General features: G+C 43.4%; 1 protein-coding gene across 2 annotated transcripts in view; it reads left to right on the forward strand.

Moving 5' to 3' along the window:
* Window positions 1–17,993, forward strand: part of PANK4 (pantothenate kinase 4 (inactive)) — a 445,012-nt gene that overhangs the window by 391,907 nt on the left and 35,112 nt on the right. For both annotated transcript variants that reach the window (XM_085609230.1, XM_085609233.1), the window contains exon 17: window positions 1,542–1,642. In XM_085609230.1, the coding sequence (XP_085465356.1) occupies window positions 1,542–1,642 (101 nt within the window). The remainder of the gene's footprint in view (window positions 1–1,541; window positions 1,643–17,993) is intronic.

Below are 17,993 nucleotides of genomic sequence, written 5' to 3' on the forward strand. Positions count from 1 at the left end.
ATGAATGAAAAAGAAACACTAAAAAGCAAATAGACTAAAATGATAAAGCACAACAGATGGAATTGTGTATTTTAATTCTTTTCACTAATAAGATTGCAACTGACATCTGACACCATTTGAAGATGCATCAAGGATTAGTCAATAGAAAAATTTACCTCATGGTGTGGTTTTTTCTCAGGGTGGTTTTCAAGGTAGGAATGTGAAATAACTTGCACGTGCAGTTTCACCAAATATATAAATAACATGAAAACCACCCCGCTCACCTCCTACTTTCCGACCTGGTTTCAGTTTGACATTTCTACATCTTATTTCTGAAGTGTTTTCCATAGAGAAGTACCTCGGGTCGCAGTACAGATTTCACTTCACTTGGAGTGTAAAATCAGGAGCTAATTCTTATCTTTCCTAAAGTAGGCATCCTCAAAGTTACAACGGTTTTCCACTGTTAAAGTCACAATTTGTTTTTCATCAAACCTTCGCAAGCTTCTTAAAAAACAAAAATTACTTGAAAAATTCTCCTAAGAGGTCTTCCCCTAAAAAAGAACATCCAAGAATAATTTGCTTAGAACTTGCAAAACAACACTTGTGTGAAAATTCTGTAAATATTTTTTGAAGAACTTTTAACCTGGAAATGTTTATCAATTTATCAAATCTTTGCAGCCAAAATACCAACTTTGCCCACTCCTCAACTAAATCCGCAATATTGTGGTTCTACTGGAAAGTGACTGCTGAGGTTGAGAACTGAGCATTGAGATTGTTGTATGCATCAGCCATACATAAACATTAAAACATATCAGCCATCTTGCAGGATTTAGGATTACAGATAAATAACTTTTTCTTCACGAGTATAACTTTCTAAAGGTCTTGTTTTGGCTACGTCTTGGATGTTTCAATACGGAAACTGCTCAGAGCTGTTTAAGGCTTTAGCCATCATGTCTTCTACATTTTTGAGTAACCTACTAGGTTATCGATGCTTCTTATGGTCCGAGTGGCTAATGCTACTTTTTCTGTGTGTGCAATTTTATGGTCTGTTTAATCATATGGTCATTCAACATTTTGGCCTTTCAGATGTATAGGCTAAGCTTTCTTCTATTTACAATTTTTGTAAACCAACCCTTGCACTGAAAAGCCTCTGACTTTATTTATTCCTCTTGAGGATACATAGTAGGAGATTTTGAAAAATAAAATGGAAAGACAATAAAAAGCAACCCAGTCTTAGACAACCACTCCCAAAACCTTACCTACCCAATCCCTGCTGGTTTGTAACCTACTCCCTTTGCCATTTCTTACTCCTTGATCAATTTTCCAACTGCACAATGACACTCTTCCTTGGTTCCCTCTTTTTTCCCTTTCCACCCATCACTACATCACTACACCATTGCCTTTTAACAAAACTTGTACATTCCCACCACTTGCTTTTTGCAATATCTGTGCTCTTTTGGCAATGATTTCTTTCATATTGAAAAATACAGTGACAGTAGAAGACATCTGAAAAAGTCCTTGTATGTGAAAGTCCAGTCATGTGAAGTTGTTTTGTGTTACAGGTTATATTGGCTTGTAACTCTGGACCAGCCCTGAATGATGTAACGCACAATGAGTCCCTTATTGTCACAGAGCGGATCGCTGCGATGGACACAGTCATAAAGTAAGTACCATTTTGTGCTTTACCTCCATGCCAGAGGAGGACCTGTAAGCTCGCCATCTCATCTTATGTACTCTGTAGATGCCCCTAGTCCTTTGACCAGATGGTGCAATAGGACCACAATGTATGTATTCAAAGTATTTGTATAGCACAAACCTAGCGAAAGGCACTGGAACGCTGTACAGGGTCAAAGGCAAAGAGACAGTCTGTGATATTTTGAGATGAAGTTGGTTTTGGTGATGAGAAGTGGACTGTTAATGTGTTTTCAGGTAGTGTCCCTTAAGGAGGTGCGTCGGCAGTTCTTTTTCCAGATTAAAAGAAGGTTCTAATGGATGTGAATATGACGTTCCTGATCCTGAGTGCATAAATGGAGAATACCATTAAACCCATGTTCCCTTCAATCCAAAGTGTCTCCCTTCCTTCCTAATCCATCTCAATTACCTTGGATCTCACCCACTCCAAATCAGTCGGACTTTCGATCTGCTTGCAGTGATGATACTAAAACTGCTGATAGCTACTGTATTAGATACTTGGGCCGTTGACAATAAAGTACTTGCATGTAACTGGTGTTAACTTGTGCAGCACAAATACATACTCAGAAAGTACTAGGGCTTACTTGCTGTTGAAAAAATGCACGAATACTCACAACAATAAAGGATTTTACACTATACTATTTGAATGCTGGAATTGTCTGTTAGTGATTGAAATAGTTTGGATGTGACAGATGCAATCGGCTTCAACTGAAGGCCAAGTCTATTATTTGCAGTCTACCATGCAGCTTTAGCTGATTTCAAAAGATACAAATAGCTCAAGGAAGATTCACTTAATGCTGTGTAAAGTTTAGTAATTGTCTTAAGACGTGGAGCATGGAAAGTATAGAATGTGATTGGTAGAAGTAAACCTGGACCCTTGAAGTGGCCAATCAAGACAATGGGCCCTTTTCACAAAGGTAAATATACTAATGTGTAATGTAACTCCTACTTGTAGACTTGCATTTCTCCTCCCTCTGTTGGAGCCTCCTACGTCCAGTCACTTTTTGACTGATTTTTTTTCTCTGTCTTTTTTTGAGTCTACGACTCCTGATGCATGAGGGATGCCCGGTTTCAAGGCCTAAGTCTCCTGTCCCCGACTGATGTTGGTTATGGATCCCCACCGCGTGTGCCTCTTTTGCCTGGAGCGTGACCACGACCCCAAGTCGGGCTCCAACTGCCGGTCGATGGCGCCGAAGGCTTTGCGGGAGCGGTCCCGAAAGCTGCTTGAGCCCTAGCAGTCAGCTCCACGCCGTTCGAGGTCCCGGTCGTGAGGCCGGTCGAGGGACCGGTCGAGGAGCTATCACCATTCGTCCAAGTCATCGAAGTCTTCGCACTCAGGGTTGGGTAAGACGAAGCAGAAAAAGAAGTCGAAGAAGCATCGTCGCCCTTCGACTTCTCCCCGCCGGTCGGCTGACGCGACGAGGGATGCGGGCGGTGCCACTCTTGCTGCTCTGCATGCAGAGTTAGAGGAGTCGACAATAGGCTTCCCTCCCTTTCTGGGACCCAGTGCGACTCCCGCCCAACTTCGTACGTTCTACGAATCGATGCATGCCATCTTTGGGCTGCCCGAACCCGCCGGCACACCTTCGTGCCCCGCAGACTCAGTTGGGCAGATAGATCTAACCAAGGCTCTTCCCACTGTCGAAAGAGACCTTGCACCACCTCCGAGTGAAGACGCCATTCGCGAGCCATCATGCACCTGCGGCAGAGTTCGTCTGCCCTGGCGTTCAGGGAACCTGCCAGGTGTTGAACCACCAGGGATATGCCCTGATGTTCCAGCCATGTCCAGAGGCGGAGGGCCTCCTGAAATAGGGTCCACGACCCCACCCAGCCCGGTTTGTTGCAGTACCACATGGCGGTGGTGTTGTCCGTGAACACCTGCACTACTCTTTGTAGGACAGAGGGAAGGAATGCTTTTAGTGCAAGACGAATCGCCCGAAGCTCCAGAAGGTTGATGTGGAGCCCGTACTCTGCTGGGGACCAGAGGCCTCTGATCTCCGCCTCTCCCATGTGGCCGCCCCATCCCAGAAGGGATCTGTCTGTAACCACTGTGTGGTCTGGTTGGGGAAGGTAGAGGAATCTGCTGTTGACCCAATCCTGGTTCGTGAGCCACCACTGCAATTGACTTGCAGTGCCTTCTGAGATCTGGCCGCAATCAGACAGATTCCAGTGATGCCCCGCCCACCGGAACTTCAAGTCCCACAGCAGAGCCCGCATATGCCACCTGGCATGATCGACCAGAAGGATGCAGGAGACCATGAGGCCCAGCAGCCTCAGGGTCATCCTGACCGAAACCCGGGATAGAGGCTGAAAGATCGGAATCATAGCCTGAATATCCCAGACTCGCTGTACGGGACGATAGACCATAAACTGCATCATGTCCAGAACCATTCCGATGAAGAGGAGCTTCTGAGAGGGAATCAGGTGTGACTTTGGCACGTTGATGGAGAACCCCAGCGAATGCAGGAGGTTGGCCGTAGTCTGGAGGTGGGAGACAACTGCCTGGGGCGAGCCCGCCTTCAACAGCCAGTCGTCTGGATAGGGGAAGACTGAAACCCCTGATCTGCGCAGATGAGCTGCGACCACCGCCGTCACTTTCGTGAAAACCTGAGGGGCGCTGGTAAGGCCAAAGGGGAGCACGGTTAATTGAAAATGTTTGTAGCCTACCATGAACCGCAGGTAATGCCGGTGGGCCAGCAGGACAGGGATGTGAAAATAAGCGCCCTGTAGGTCCAACGCTACCATCCAGTCTTCTGGGTCAAGGGTAGACAAGACCTGAGCAAGCGTCAACATCTTGAACTTCTCCTTCCGGAGGAAGCGGTTGACGTCCCTGAAACCCAAGATAGGACGCAGGCCCTTGTCCTTCTTGGGGACCAGAAAGTAGTGGGAATAACATCCACAACCTACTTCTGGGACAGGAACGCGCTCGATGGCTCCCTAGGCAAGAGAACAGTAACTTCCTGCTGGAGAAGGGCCAGATGATCCTCTGACATGCAGTGATTATTGCGGTGGCATGGCTGGAGGGGTAGCCTCGCAGGGGAGGGAGTAGCCCCTTCGGACTATCTGCAATACCCACCTGTCCGACGTGATGGTGCGCCAGTGGGGGAGGTGATGGCGAATCCTGCCGCCCACTGGCGTTTAATGGGCCTGAAATGTCGGACTAGGAAGGTTTGGAGGCTGCTGCAGAGGGGGGTTTGGTGGACAGGCCCACCCGCTGGCCCCCGGAACCACGACCGGTGTTCCCACATCCCCGGCCATGCGAAGATTGGGTAACTTGCTGCGGCCTGTGGCTCTGGGCGGGACGTAGCCGGGCACCCCTTCCGTAGCCATGAAAGGGGCAAAAAGCAGACTGCGTGGGGTGGCTGGAGATGCCCAAAGACTTGGCCGTAGCCTGTGAGTCCTTGAAACGCTCTAGAGCGTTGTCTGCTTTGTCGCCAAAAAGGCAATGGCCATCAATGGGCATGTCCATTTCGGTGTTCTGGACATCCCCCAAAAAGCCAATCGATCTCATCCAGGCATTGCGACGAAGGGCTACAGATGTGGAAATCCTCCTGCCTAGAGAATCGGCGGTATCCAGCCCACAACGGATGGTAAAATTAAAAAATATTATTTGTTTTTATTGGGTTTTTCAAACATATTTTTTTATATTTTGAAAAATATTTCTTTAACTATATGTTCAAAACTTTATTTTATATATTTTTTGCCCATGGTTTTGGATCCACGCACCCTATGCGCACCGTTCTTGATCCCTACGCGTTAGCATCCGCGCATGGTATGCGTTGGGTACGTGTTTAGTGCGCGATCCCCAGCCTATACGCGACGCGTTCGATGTACGTGACGTTTACGTGCTTCCGCGATGCGTCATCTGCGTCTATGACCCGGTAGGAGCGCGGATCCCACGAAATATTTAACATTTAAAAAAACATATATATATATATATATATATATATATTGCAGTAAATCCTTCTCGATCCTTGGAAGGAAAAACGAAGCAGTGAACAAGAGTGCGTGGCACTCGAAACGCGTTTGGCAGAAGTGGCTGAATAAAGATTGAAGGACCACACACGGCTTCGTTTTTCCTTCCAAGGATCGAGAAGGATTTACTGCAATTTAACAGGACCCGCTTCTGTGGGGTCCTCCCGTAACGAAGCGACTTCCGTTCAGGAGGAGGCAGTTTATACACAGAGGACGTCTTCCTATATATATATATATATATATATGTATATATATATATATATGTATTTCATGTGAATATTGAAGACAAACTCTAAACTAGTCTTAAAACTAATATATTTTTACATCTAATCCTATAATTTTTTAATTCAATTTCGCGGATGCGCGCTGGGTGCGTGCTGCCTATGCGCAGGGTGCGCGGATCTCATGTGACCTGCAAAAAAAGAGATTTGATTGGTTCATTACACTTCCTCTTCTTACTATTGAAAGACCCCACCCAATTCAATCATTCTTCTTTGACCTTCTTTGGAGGAGCATCTCTTTGCAGAGAAGAAGATTTTTTTAGACTAAGTTTACACTTGGCTCTAACTTTTTTCAACTAAAAATGGCTTTGGGGCAGCAGGCATCACCTGCATCTCCTCATACATCTGAGGATGAATTTTTGGAGGAGGCACCACGCAAAAAACGTTTTTCTTCAGTGGTGTGGACATTTTTTACTTTTCCCGAGGGACAGAATAAGACCAATGCCACCTTGGTCACATGCAAGATTTGCAAAAGAGTGCTGTCGCGAGGGGATCCTTACAAGAAATACTCCTGCGGTACGGCTAGTATGATGAAGCACCTAAGGACCCTTCATCCAAACCATCTTGCACGAGAAGAATGCCGACGGATGAGAGGCACTCCCGCTCATGCGCCTTCCACCTCATCGCAGCCGAGCACTTCAAGAGATCATCCATCAGCCCAAAATTTGGACATCCATCCTCAACTTCAATTTTTAAAAGTGCTCTGCACTAAGTGCAATGCGACTTTGTGCTACGGTGAGCAGTCGATCGATCTGATCTGCCGCCGGCAAGAAAGTCACATCTGCTAGTTTTTTTATTTTTTATTTTATTGGTCCCTGAAGTTCATGGTTTGGTTCCTCCTGTTTTTTTTTTTGTTTTTTTTTGCAGAAAAGCCAACAAAATTTAAAAATTGTTCTGAAAACCCCCCAAAAAATATAAAAAGAAGAAAAAAAAAGTTCTTGTAAGAACTAACTTTCCTGGTTTATAAAAAGAGCTAAATTTCTTTGTTAGTGTGTGAAAGTTTAGATGAATGTATGTTTAGTACGTAATTGAATGAATGCATTAGTAGCGTATGGTGAATGTATAAGTGCAGAACCATGAGGAAGTGCTGCAGCATCACACAGTAACCTCTTTAACTGCAGTGTGCTGTAGTACTTCCGAAGCAGAGGGATGCAACATATGTACATAAATATGTTGCAAATCTATGCTTCTCTCTGCACGGCTGCTTAAACTGCAGCCATGTGGTGACACAGGCGCCCTTGCACCATAGTGCAAGGATATCTGTGTCATGTGCTGTTTGTTTTTCTGCAGGAAGACATACCTTCCTGCACAAAAACAATCAGTAAAGGCATTTTTCTCTTTCAATGTATGCTGAGCATTGTAGCATGCATTGAAGATATAACAATGTGGAGATATGAAAACAAGTCTCCTTGTTGTGCTTTCCTACACCAATTTTAGAATGGTGCAGAATTCACACACATATGGAGATTTATGATTTCTGATAAATCTAGACATGTCTTGAGTATTCAGTGCAATCATGCACAACAACACTTATAGAACACCCTTTCAACGCAAACTGGTGTGCATAATGAGGTTGTATTTACATGGAGTATAAAAAGTGCACAGAGTGCCTTTTCCTCTCTTTGTAAATATGAAAGAGTGTCGTGCGCAATAACTATGTTACAAAAAGTGACATATTTCCGGTTTTAAAATTCCTTGCGAATGATAGAAGGTAAGCACAGAGTTTTGTCTGCAAAGATGTTCAAAGAAGAATGATTGAAATGATTGTGGTCCTTCAATACCTACAATGGGAAATATTATGAACCCCTCAAATCTCTTTTTTGCAGGTCACATGATATCTGATTATGGTCAGATTTCAAAACTACATAGGTAAAAACAGTGTTTTTAGAAACGTGTTTCAACTTTGTAGCTTCTTGCAGACCTCCTCATTCTGCATATTGAGACTTTGTTAAACTTACCTTCACAGTAATAGGAATAAAAAATGGTATACATTTTTTTCAGATTTTCATTGCAATCTAAATTCATATAAATTGCTTATTTTAAAATTTGGATCTGTGAAAGAAAAGGAAAAAAATTATAACTTGTAATAATACATTTTTTACAACACAGCATAATTTCCACAAAGTAATTTGTTTGCCTTTTTTGCTGTTCTCAGAATATATTGAATTTCACTAAAAATAGTGATTTCAATTGTACTCCTCACTTAACAGCGGGCAAAAAAAAACCAATCAGAAAGATTGTTAAAAAAAAACCAACATGCTATTCTCAGCAAAATACCACAAGATACAAATCACAGATATATAAAATGCTTTCGGCTAACAAAATTTTATACGTTTAACTTACAAAAACTGTAAATGTTGTCGCTTTAAAATATTCACCGAATCTAAGGATGAATTTTTGGAGGAGGCGCCACGCCCACAACGTTTTTCTTCAGTGGTGTGGAAATTTTTTACTTTTCCCGAGGGGCAAACAAAGATCAATGCCACCTTGGTCACGTGTAAGATTTGCAAAAGAGTTCTGTTGCGTGGGGATCCTAACAAAAAAATATTCGTACGGCACAGCAAGTATGATGAAACACCTAAGGACCCTTCATCCAAACAATCTTGCATGATAAGAGTGCAAACGGATGAGAAACACTCCTGCTCCTGCGCCTTTCTGAGTTTCTTTTCTTTTTCTTTTTTTTCCTGGCATGATTTCTCTATTTTTACGTTGAAAAACAGTATCTGTAAAAAAGAATCGCAAATAAATGTATATTAATAACTTTCAAATGTATACTATTCCATTACTGTACAAACACATTTTATATAAAAACTGACTAAGAAACTATAGCCCTGAACCACAAGTGTGACGATGGTTAAAACACTACATGCATAGTGCATACTACTTTGAAGCAGTTCATGCCCTAAAGCCTACCTCACTAAAAGACTACATGCTAACTGACTGAATGATTGCAGTACTATAAGGAGACACACTGGGTGAGTGACAGGGTGTTTGCTAGAAGTGTATGAATACTGATTGGGGAATTGAAGGTGTGAAAGACAACTGTGTAGGTGATTAGGACTGCATCCATAGTGAATAGGCATTTGAAGCAGTCTATGTGCTAAGGCCTTGCTCACTGCATGAGTACTTGGGTACTGACTGAATGATTAGAGTACAGCAAGGAGAGTGCCTGGGTGACTTTATAAGTGGTTGGCTTTTGACACAGTGAATGGATTAGTACTTGGTACTGAATGGGTCACTAGAGGAGTGCAAAGGGAGTGACAGGATGTTTGCTGGACTGTATGGATACTGACTAGGCAATTGAAGGTTTGAAAGACAAGTGTATAGTATGTTAGAAGACTGCATGCATACTGCATAGACATTTGAAGCAGTCTATGTGGTAATGTATGGTTCACAACATGAGTACTTGGAAACTGACTAAATCATCAGACTACTGCTAGGACAGTGCCTGGGTAAAACTTTTACATTTTCAGTTCTGGTGCAGTGAAGAGAATACTACATGGTACTGCACTTTAGTGTCAAACCCGGACTCATTTTATCAATGCATAAGCAAAGAATAGCTTCTAAAGCTACTAAAACTTGACAACATGACCGGTTTAAAAACAGTTATCTGTCAGCCAATACACGATGTTACCAAATGCTTCTATCACAATCCTTACCCAAATGCACACAGACTCAGTGTGATTTTAGACAAGCAACACTATCCTAGGAGTTTACCAAAACTCATTCACTAGTCTAGAAGAGGTAAGGGTACTGCACACAATCTACGTATTTAAGTACAGCAGATTAGTGTCAAAGCATGACTCATTTAATCAACGCATAAGCAAAGACTGGCTTCTAATGCTACTAAAACTTGACAACATGACCGGTTTTAAAAGAGTTATCTGCCAGAAAATACACGATGTTACCAAATGCTTCTCTCACAGTGGTTCCCAAATGCACACAGACTCAGTGTGATTCTAGACAGCAACCACTATACCTAGGAGTTTACCAAAAATCATTCACTACTGTGGAAGTGGTAAGGGAACTGCACACAATCTACATATTTCAGGACTGCACTTTTGTGTCAAAGCCTGACTCATTTAGTCAAAGCATAAGCAAAAACTGCCTTCTAATGCTACTAAAACTTGACAACAAGACAGGTTTTAAAACCGTTATCTGTCAGCAAATATACGATGTCACCAAATACTTCTCTCACAGTGGTTCCCAAATGCACTCAGTGTGATTCTAGACAAGCAACACTATCCCTAGCAGCTTACAAAAACTCATTCACTACTGTGCAAGGGGTAAGGAGACTACACACAATCTACATATTAAAGTACAGCACATTAGTGTCAAAGCATGACTTATTTTATCAAGGCATAAGCAAAGACTGGCTTCTAATGCTACTAAAACTTGACAACATGACTGGTTTTAAAACAGTTATCTGTCAGCAAATACACAATGTTACCAAATGCTTCTCTCACAGTGGTTCCCAAATGCACACATACTCACTGTGTGATTCTAGACAAACACTATCCCTTGCACTATACCAAAACATATTTCTTCATCTAGGAGTACTACATTGTAGTATAGAAACATAACTCATTTCACAAATTCATAAACAATGACTGGTTTCTAATTCTACCAAAATATAAAAACAGCACAGTTATCTGTCTGCAAACACATAAAAAACACAAATGCTTATCACAGAATGGTTTCTACATGCACACACACTGTCAATAAGATTGTAGAGAAAAAAAGTACTCCCTACACTTTAGCAGGAGAAATACATTAGTCTGATTAAAATCAAAATAGTCTACATACATCCCCTCACAATTAAATAACTCCTGGTGGCCCCCTGCTCTGGGCACCGCCCCCAAGCCCACGCACGCACGCACCTGGGGCTCATCCTTGACTCCTCCCTCACGATGACCAAGCAAGTCAACGCCGTTACATCTTCCTGCTTCAACACCCTCCGCATGCTCCGAAAGATCTTCCGATGGATCCCCACTGGAACCAGGAAGATGGTCACCCAAGCCCTCGTCACCAGCCGACTGGACTACGGGAACGCCCTCTACGCTGGGACCACCGCCAAACTACAGAAAAGACTCCAGCGCATACAGAACGCATCTGCACGACTCATCCTGGACATTCCCCGACACAGCCACATCTCTGCACACCTGAGACCTGCACTGGCTCCCCGTCAGCAAGAGGATCACCTTCAGACTCCTCACCCACGCACACAAGGCTCTCCACGACATGGGCCCCGAATACCTCAAAACCCGCCTCACGTTCTACACACCTACCCGCCAGCTCTGCTCCGCCAGCCTCGCCCTCGCCACCGTCCCACGAATTCGCAGAACCACCACCGGAGGAAGATCTTTCTCCTACCTGGCGTCCAAGACGTGGAACTCCCTCCCCACCCACCTACGACTGACCCAGGACCATCTCTCCTTCAGGAGGCACCTCAAGACCTGGCTTTTCGAGCAGTAGCGGCACCCCCCCTCCCAGCGCCTTGAGACCCTCACGGGTGAGTAGCGCGCTCTATAAATGTTCCTGATTGATTGATTGTAGATTAAGAAGTATATCAGTCACACACCAGATATCAGTCAAACACCAGATTTTCTTATACAGAATCTCTGCACTGTGCACCTCTCAGCAAAAACAAAGAATGGCAAAGTTTCCCTTTCATTTTCCACACATATACATGTAAACATCAAATCACAATCCTTCACACACAAATTCAAAAGCAAACACACATTTCTATTGGTTAAACATTTCAACCCTTTCCAAATGAAATACATTTCAACCCTTCCCCCAATCTGCCTTCTGCCCGTTACCATAGAAACAGGCCATGGAACACTTTACTGAGCACACAGGTCACAAGTTCAGCACACAGTGTTGCTAAACAAGACAGCAAATGTGCTTGACTTTTCAACATATCAGCTTATCATATATAATGTTCCTTACAATCAGTTTTTGTTAACCAATAAGAATCATGCGTTTAAAAAACAGAAATATACACCCTACCTTTCAGTGTAGAAAGTTGTCATACAACCAATGATTTCTTGTCTTTTTAAAAAAAAAAAATTACTTGGATCCGCGCACCCAACGCAAGAGGACCCGTGCACCAAACGCGATAGGATGCGCGCATTTCGCCGTTTTTTTTTTTTTTAAAAGGGGACTCGGGGTCCTTCTGGGACCCCCTAAGCACCTCTAGAGGGTCAGAGTATTTCCGCTCTGCCCCCTTTATATGTTTTACACACTTATTCCCCTTGCTTCTTCAGCCTCGCTTCTACCGAGGCAGAAAATGGCCGCCAACAGTTCCTGGTTTCGAATGTAGACAGACACTCGACAGCCAATTAGCATTCAGCGCGCGATCGGGAGGGTGCGCGCTCGATTCGGGGAGGGTGCGCTTACGGTGCGGGTAGGGTCCGCGGATCCTCCCCGGCCATAGATATCCCTAACTTTTTTACCCTAACTTTCTCAGGAACTACTGAACAGATTCACACCATTTATGCAAAAGGCACGAGTCTGAACTGAGGACTACCTATTTGCCAAATTTGGTGTCATTCCGTTCAGTGGTTCTAGCTGTAGCTGCGACAACAGATCCTATGGGAAATTGCATCGGGGAAACGTGTTTGGGACCCCCTATTTTCTCGGCCCCCGCTTGACGGATCACCGCGAAACTTTCAGGGTAGGAGCGGAGCTGGCCAAAAGTTTGGAAAATTTCGCGAGGATTCATCAACCGGCGCCAGACTTATTGGGAATAGAATGTTGCGGATTTCCTATGGAAAATAGGTCCTAACTATAACTATCTACTGGCGACCACCAGTAGATAAAATATATATATAATTTGTTTTGGGCTGTAGTAACTTTAGACATGTAGTTCGTGAATAGCAATGGGCTTACTTTACTCTTTTTGTGTGTGGGTGTTTTTATTAGCCCGTCCCTTTGAAAATCCCTAACATTTATGTGTCACAATTACCCATCCTGCCACATATACTACTAAAACAGAGATCTCCGAATTGCGTGATGGAGGTGGATATAATCTTCCATGGTTTAGTTAATATCCTTTTTTAGTACATGAGAAGTATTACATTTACTAGAATGTGTAGTTTAATGGGCCACACCCAGTCTCCTTAGAAAAAATAGAAAAAGCTTTTGGGAGCTGCCATTGCTGAATAAAATGTCATAGATTATCACATAACGAGATTATCACATAACGGAAGACTTCAGAAATAAGATTATCTTTGAGTGTACTGCTTTTTAGGTCAAGCTTAGGCAACACATGCGGTGTCTGCTACACAACACATGTAGTAATACGTCTATGATCTTTAAGCACGCCTATCTATTGCCACTCGTGCTTTGTCTTGCTTGTCTTACATGCTTTCTTTTTATTGATTCATTTTTAGGTCGACCTTTGGCAGTACTTGCGCTGTCTGCAAAACATGTTGTAATAAGTATATGGATTTTAAGCACGCCTATGTATTGCCATTTATGCATTGTTGTGCTTGTCTTAAATACTTTATTTTTATTGGTGCATTTTTCTAAATGTGTCTCCTTTGTGTGCTTAGTTCAGGGCTCGAGTTGGGGTACCACGCGGGTGGACGACATCCCCCACTTATTTTACCGGGTGGACTGCGTCCCCCCTGCCCAAAAACTGGACTTTCAATTATGGCGTTACTTGCCTGCACGGCCGCCCCGTCGATCTCCCTTTACCCAGTGACTCGAGAGATCCGTGCGATTGGAATTTTACCTGCATTATTACTATTATAATATTATGCATAATGCAAAGCAAGGAGAGTTGTAAAACCAGGACTGGCTGACATCGCCCAGATGACAGTGGAAAACTTGAGAGCTCGAAAACTGGAGCAAATGGAGCCACACATTCACTCTTTGGCTTCTCTGGGGCGAGATTGGAGCTCATTCAGAACGCTGCTCACGCGCTGGCTTCTCTCAAGCAATCGCATCTTAGGGGTGAGCGAGGGGAGGCAATGAGTCTGATGGTGCAAGCCACCTTTTGTGACGTCACTTCCTGTCGTGACGTCACTTTCGATGACACCACCTAACTTGGAGCGTCCCCCCACTTCTTTTTTTAGGACTTGTGCCCTGGCTTAGTTCCCTCCCCGGTGATTTCACTAAGAGAATATTTTTATTGTCCATCGTATTACGTTTAAGTGCCTTCACACTTCCTCCGTTATACAGTGTGTGATGGCCCCTCCTCCCATCTGGCTTATACCAGCACTGACTTCTTTGAAAACATGTCAAGAAACAATGCAAGTAGTTCCAGCATTACAGACCCCTTGATTTCAAAAACTGCTAAGATTATATGAAAACTACCCCAAAGGCAGTGTTTACTAAGAGAACAGCGTTTTCATCCAATGAGTCAGAGTTTTTGTCTCTGATCAGAAAGACACAACAACATGTTGTGTTTGCATTCCATTGTTATGTCCCCTCTCGACACCTGTTCCCCCTCCTCACCCTCAGTCATCAGCTGAGCGTTCTGAAATGTTGACAGACGCCAGCTTCTAACCTGCCACTCCAGACGCTCCTCCTGTCCTCTCCCTTTCACCTCCTGCTGTGTTGGCATTCCATTCAATAAACTTGATAAGCTGCTATTCATCTACCCTCCTTTCTTTACAAGTTGGCGACGAGGATGGGATACGAACCCACGCGTGCAAAGCACAATGGATCAGCAATGTGTGGGTGTTTTTATTAGCACGTCCCTTTGAAATTCCCTAACATTTATGTGTCACAATTCCCCATCCTGCCACATTTACTACTAAAACAGAGATCTCCGAATTGCTGTGATGGAGGTGGATATACCCTTCCATGGTTTAGTTAATGACCTTTTTTAGTACATGAGAAGTACATTTACTAAAATGTGTAGTTTAACCACACAATGTGGTCGCAGTGTCGTGCCACCGAGCAGACTCAATGACTTTATTTGTGACTAATTGTCTAACTATTCTTTGTTGTTCCTCAGGGAGGAAGATGCCCCTGAGCCCAAAAACAAGGACGAACTTCGCTCTTTCCTCGGCCTCATAGAATTTTACTCAAAATTCATTGAGAGGTCTTCTTCAAAAACATTTGAAGTGAGACAGTTACTGAGAAACAAAAACAAATTTGTATGGTGTAAAGAATGCCAGAAAGCATTTTGCATGCTAAAAAACGACATATGCGCCGCACCACCTTTGCAAGGATTTGATCCATCATTGAAAAGTATAGTGACAACAGACGCTAGTGGAAAGGGTTTAGGTGCTGTGCTAACTCAAAAAGACTCAAAGGGAACAGAATGCCCCATTGCGTATGCCTCACGTTCACTCACACCAGTAGAAGAAAGGTATTCTGTCATTGAACGTGAGGCATTGGCATGTGTATGGGGTTTGGAACACTTCCGACAGTTCGTATGGGGCAGCTAGGTCATTATAAGAAGTGACCACAAACCCCTCACTAAGGTTTTAACCACCAAGGGACTACATGCAGCATCTCCAAGACTAGCTAGACTATCTGTAAGACTGTTTGATTATAATTACGAGGTACAATACGTACCTGGTGTTAAGAATGTAGTTGTGGATTTCCTGAGTAGAATGCCAGTTTTAGCTCCGGAAACCAGTGGGGAACTGGATGAGAGATTCTGGGTTGCCAGTGTACATGAGGAACTTCATGGCATTTCACTAGAAATGTGGATGACTGAGCTTAACACAGACCAGACGTTGAGTACTGTGTGTGACATGGTAATGAATGGATGGCCAGTAAAACAAAATGTAATGAAATAATTGTCGCCCTATTGGGAAGTGAAGGATGAACTCTCAATTGAGATGGGGTTACTCTTAAGAAGTGGCAAAGTAATTCCTCCAACCACCTTAACACGTACCATACTAGAATTATGCCATGAGGGACACCTGGGCATCAGATAGACTAAAAGCAGAATCAGAAATCTGTACTGGTGGCCAGGTGTAGACCTAGCAACCGAGAGAGTGGTGAGAGACTGCGTGCAGTGCAACAATTCTGACAAGTCCAAAGTCACGTACAGGCCCCCACTCAACCCCTTACCGCCTCCCAACATCAGAGTTTTTGTCTCTGATCAGAAAGGCACAACAACATGTGTTTGCATTCCATTTTGATGTACCCCCTCCCCACCCTCTGTCATCAACTGAGCGTTCTGGAATGTTGACAGATGCCAGCTTCTAACCTGCCACTCCAGACGCTCCTCCTGTCCTCTCCCTCTCACCTCATGCTGTGTTGGCATTCCATTCAATAAACTTGAAAAACTGCTATTCGTCTACCCTCCTTTCTTTACACAACATACCTGCAACATTCGCCAAGCATTCGGTCTATGGTGAGGTCCCAGTACAATACCCTTCATACAAACGTGCTTCCCAATCCGTATTATTTTGATATAGCGTGATGAGCATTATATGGGCAGGCACTCGAAAATCCACGCACGGGCAGTAAATCGAGAAGCCAAAGTCGTCCCCCAACAGCTGAAACTGCTGCTCCTGTTTTTGCAGCTGCCTTCTTAACAATTTGCTACCGACTGCAACGAAAATTAAAAGTAAACATCTCATGTTGGACCTGCCAGTGTGTAAGACAAGCAGCTGCTAAACCTGGGGCAGTATCAAGGCACCTTCACGCTACTGCTCCCAGCCTTGCGTCGGAATCTGGATGCATTCTAGCGCGTGGCAATAAACAAATCAAATGCAAAATACCCAAGTTGTGCTCGCTAAATCGTGGATGTCGCGCGCCTCCCCTTCCGCTTTCCAACTGAAGTGTGGTCTCCTTGAGAGGCATGGAATGTTTCAAGGACCCAATTGCAGGCACACTCGTGACAGATGCCCCCCCCTTGTCCCCCCATGGTCAACTGTTGCTACATGAAATAAGTCGAATTCGGATCTAGATCGTGAGTGTTTCAAAGTAAACCGTGATGAGTTGCATCCGTCTGGTGCATCCTCTTCCCTAGGCTGTGCAGATTACGTTTTCGTGCATGACTGGATTCAGGACTTTAAATGGGCTGGGTACCTCCGGGTCCCAGACCAGGTAACTATAAAAATGGATGTTGAAACGGATCCCTATCGGGCCTCATATTCATGACCTTAACGTTACTTGCAAAAAACACTCATCCAATTTCTGAACAACGAATGTGAAACATGTTGAGGTTACTATCGGGGTAGCCGCCGAAATACACGGAGACGCGAAATACACGGGAGAGGAGACGGACGAATAAGGCCATAAAACACGGAAGAAATCCTACTGCCAGATAAGATGATAAAATATGAAAAAGTCAAATAAAGAATAGAACGATAATATAAGACTGATTGAGATCCGATTCCTCCGTTGAAGAAAGAATAGAAGCTGGAATCTTCTGCCATTTTATATTGGATACCATATGGATGTCCAGTTTCTTACTTTTCAAAAACAACACCGTAGAATATCAACCTCAAGAAGAATATATTTGGGGTTGCACTGAGTATTTGAAGCAAAGAATTTGAACTGCAACATGAATGAGGTGTAAATATCAGAGCGGGTTCCTGACGAAGGCCTAGCCGAAACGCGTTGTCAACTTACCGCCTATGTGTCCATCTATCGTCTAGAAAGTAACAATCTGAAAAAGAAGCTTTTACACTGCTTTTTTGCATATTATTATTGATTAAGAAATAACTGAAGAGCAAAATAAGTGAGAAACAATTGTAGTATAACAAGTATGCACTGCAGATTCATTATGATTGGCTAATCATGGTTATATGTATTACATAAGAAATAATCTGTATATATACAAGCATTTATGATGAGATATTATTGTCTACAAATGTACATGTTTGCATAGAAAAATTAATTCATTGAAAAATCAGAAAACTAAATTAAATTAATATTTATATTTTGTATTAATTAAAGAAACATAATATCAATATATTAGTCTGTTTGGTTCATTACATGAAGTCACATGTTTGTCAGGCATGCATGTTAAGTATTAGTCATCTTTGAGGTGATCTTATCAAACTGGGAGTCAATTTGCAAACCTTTTTGCTAACCACACCGTGCCCGGTGTTCATTTTTTCCTCATGAGGTTACTATCCATGT

Source organism: Triturus cristatus, chromosome 1_2, assembly GCF_964204655.1.
Source record: "Triturus cristatus chromosome 1_2, aTriCri1.1, whole genome shotgun sequence".
NCBI classification, from domain to species: Eukaryota; Metazoa; Chordata; class Amphibia; order Caudata; family Salamandridae; genus Triturus; species Triturus cristatus.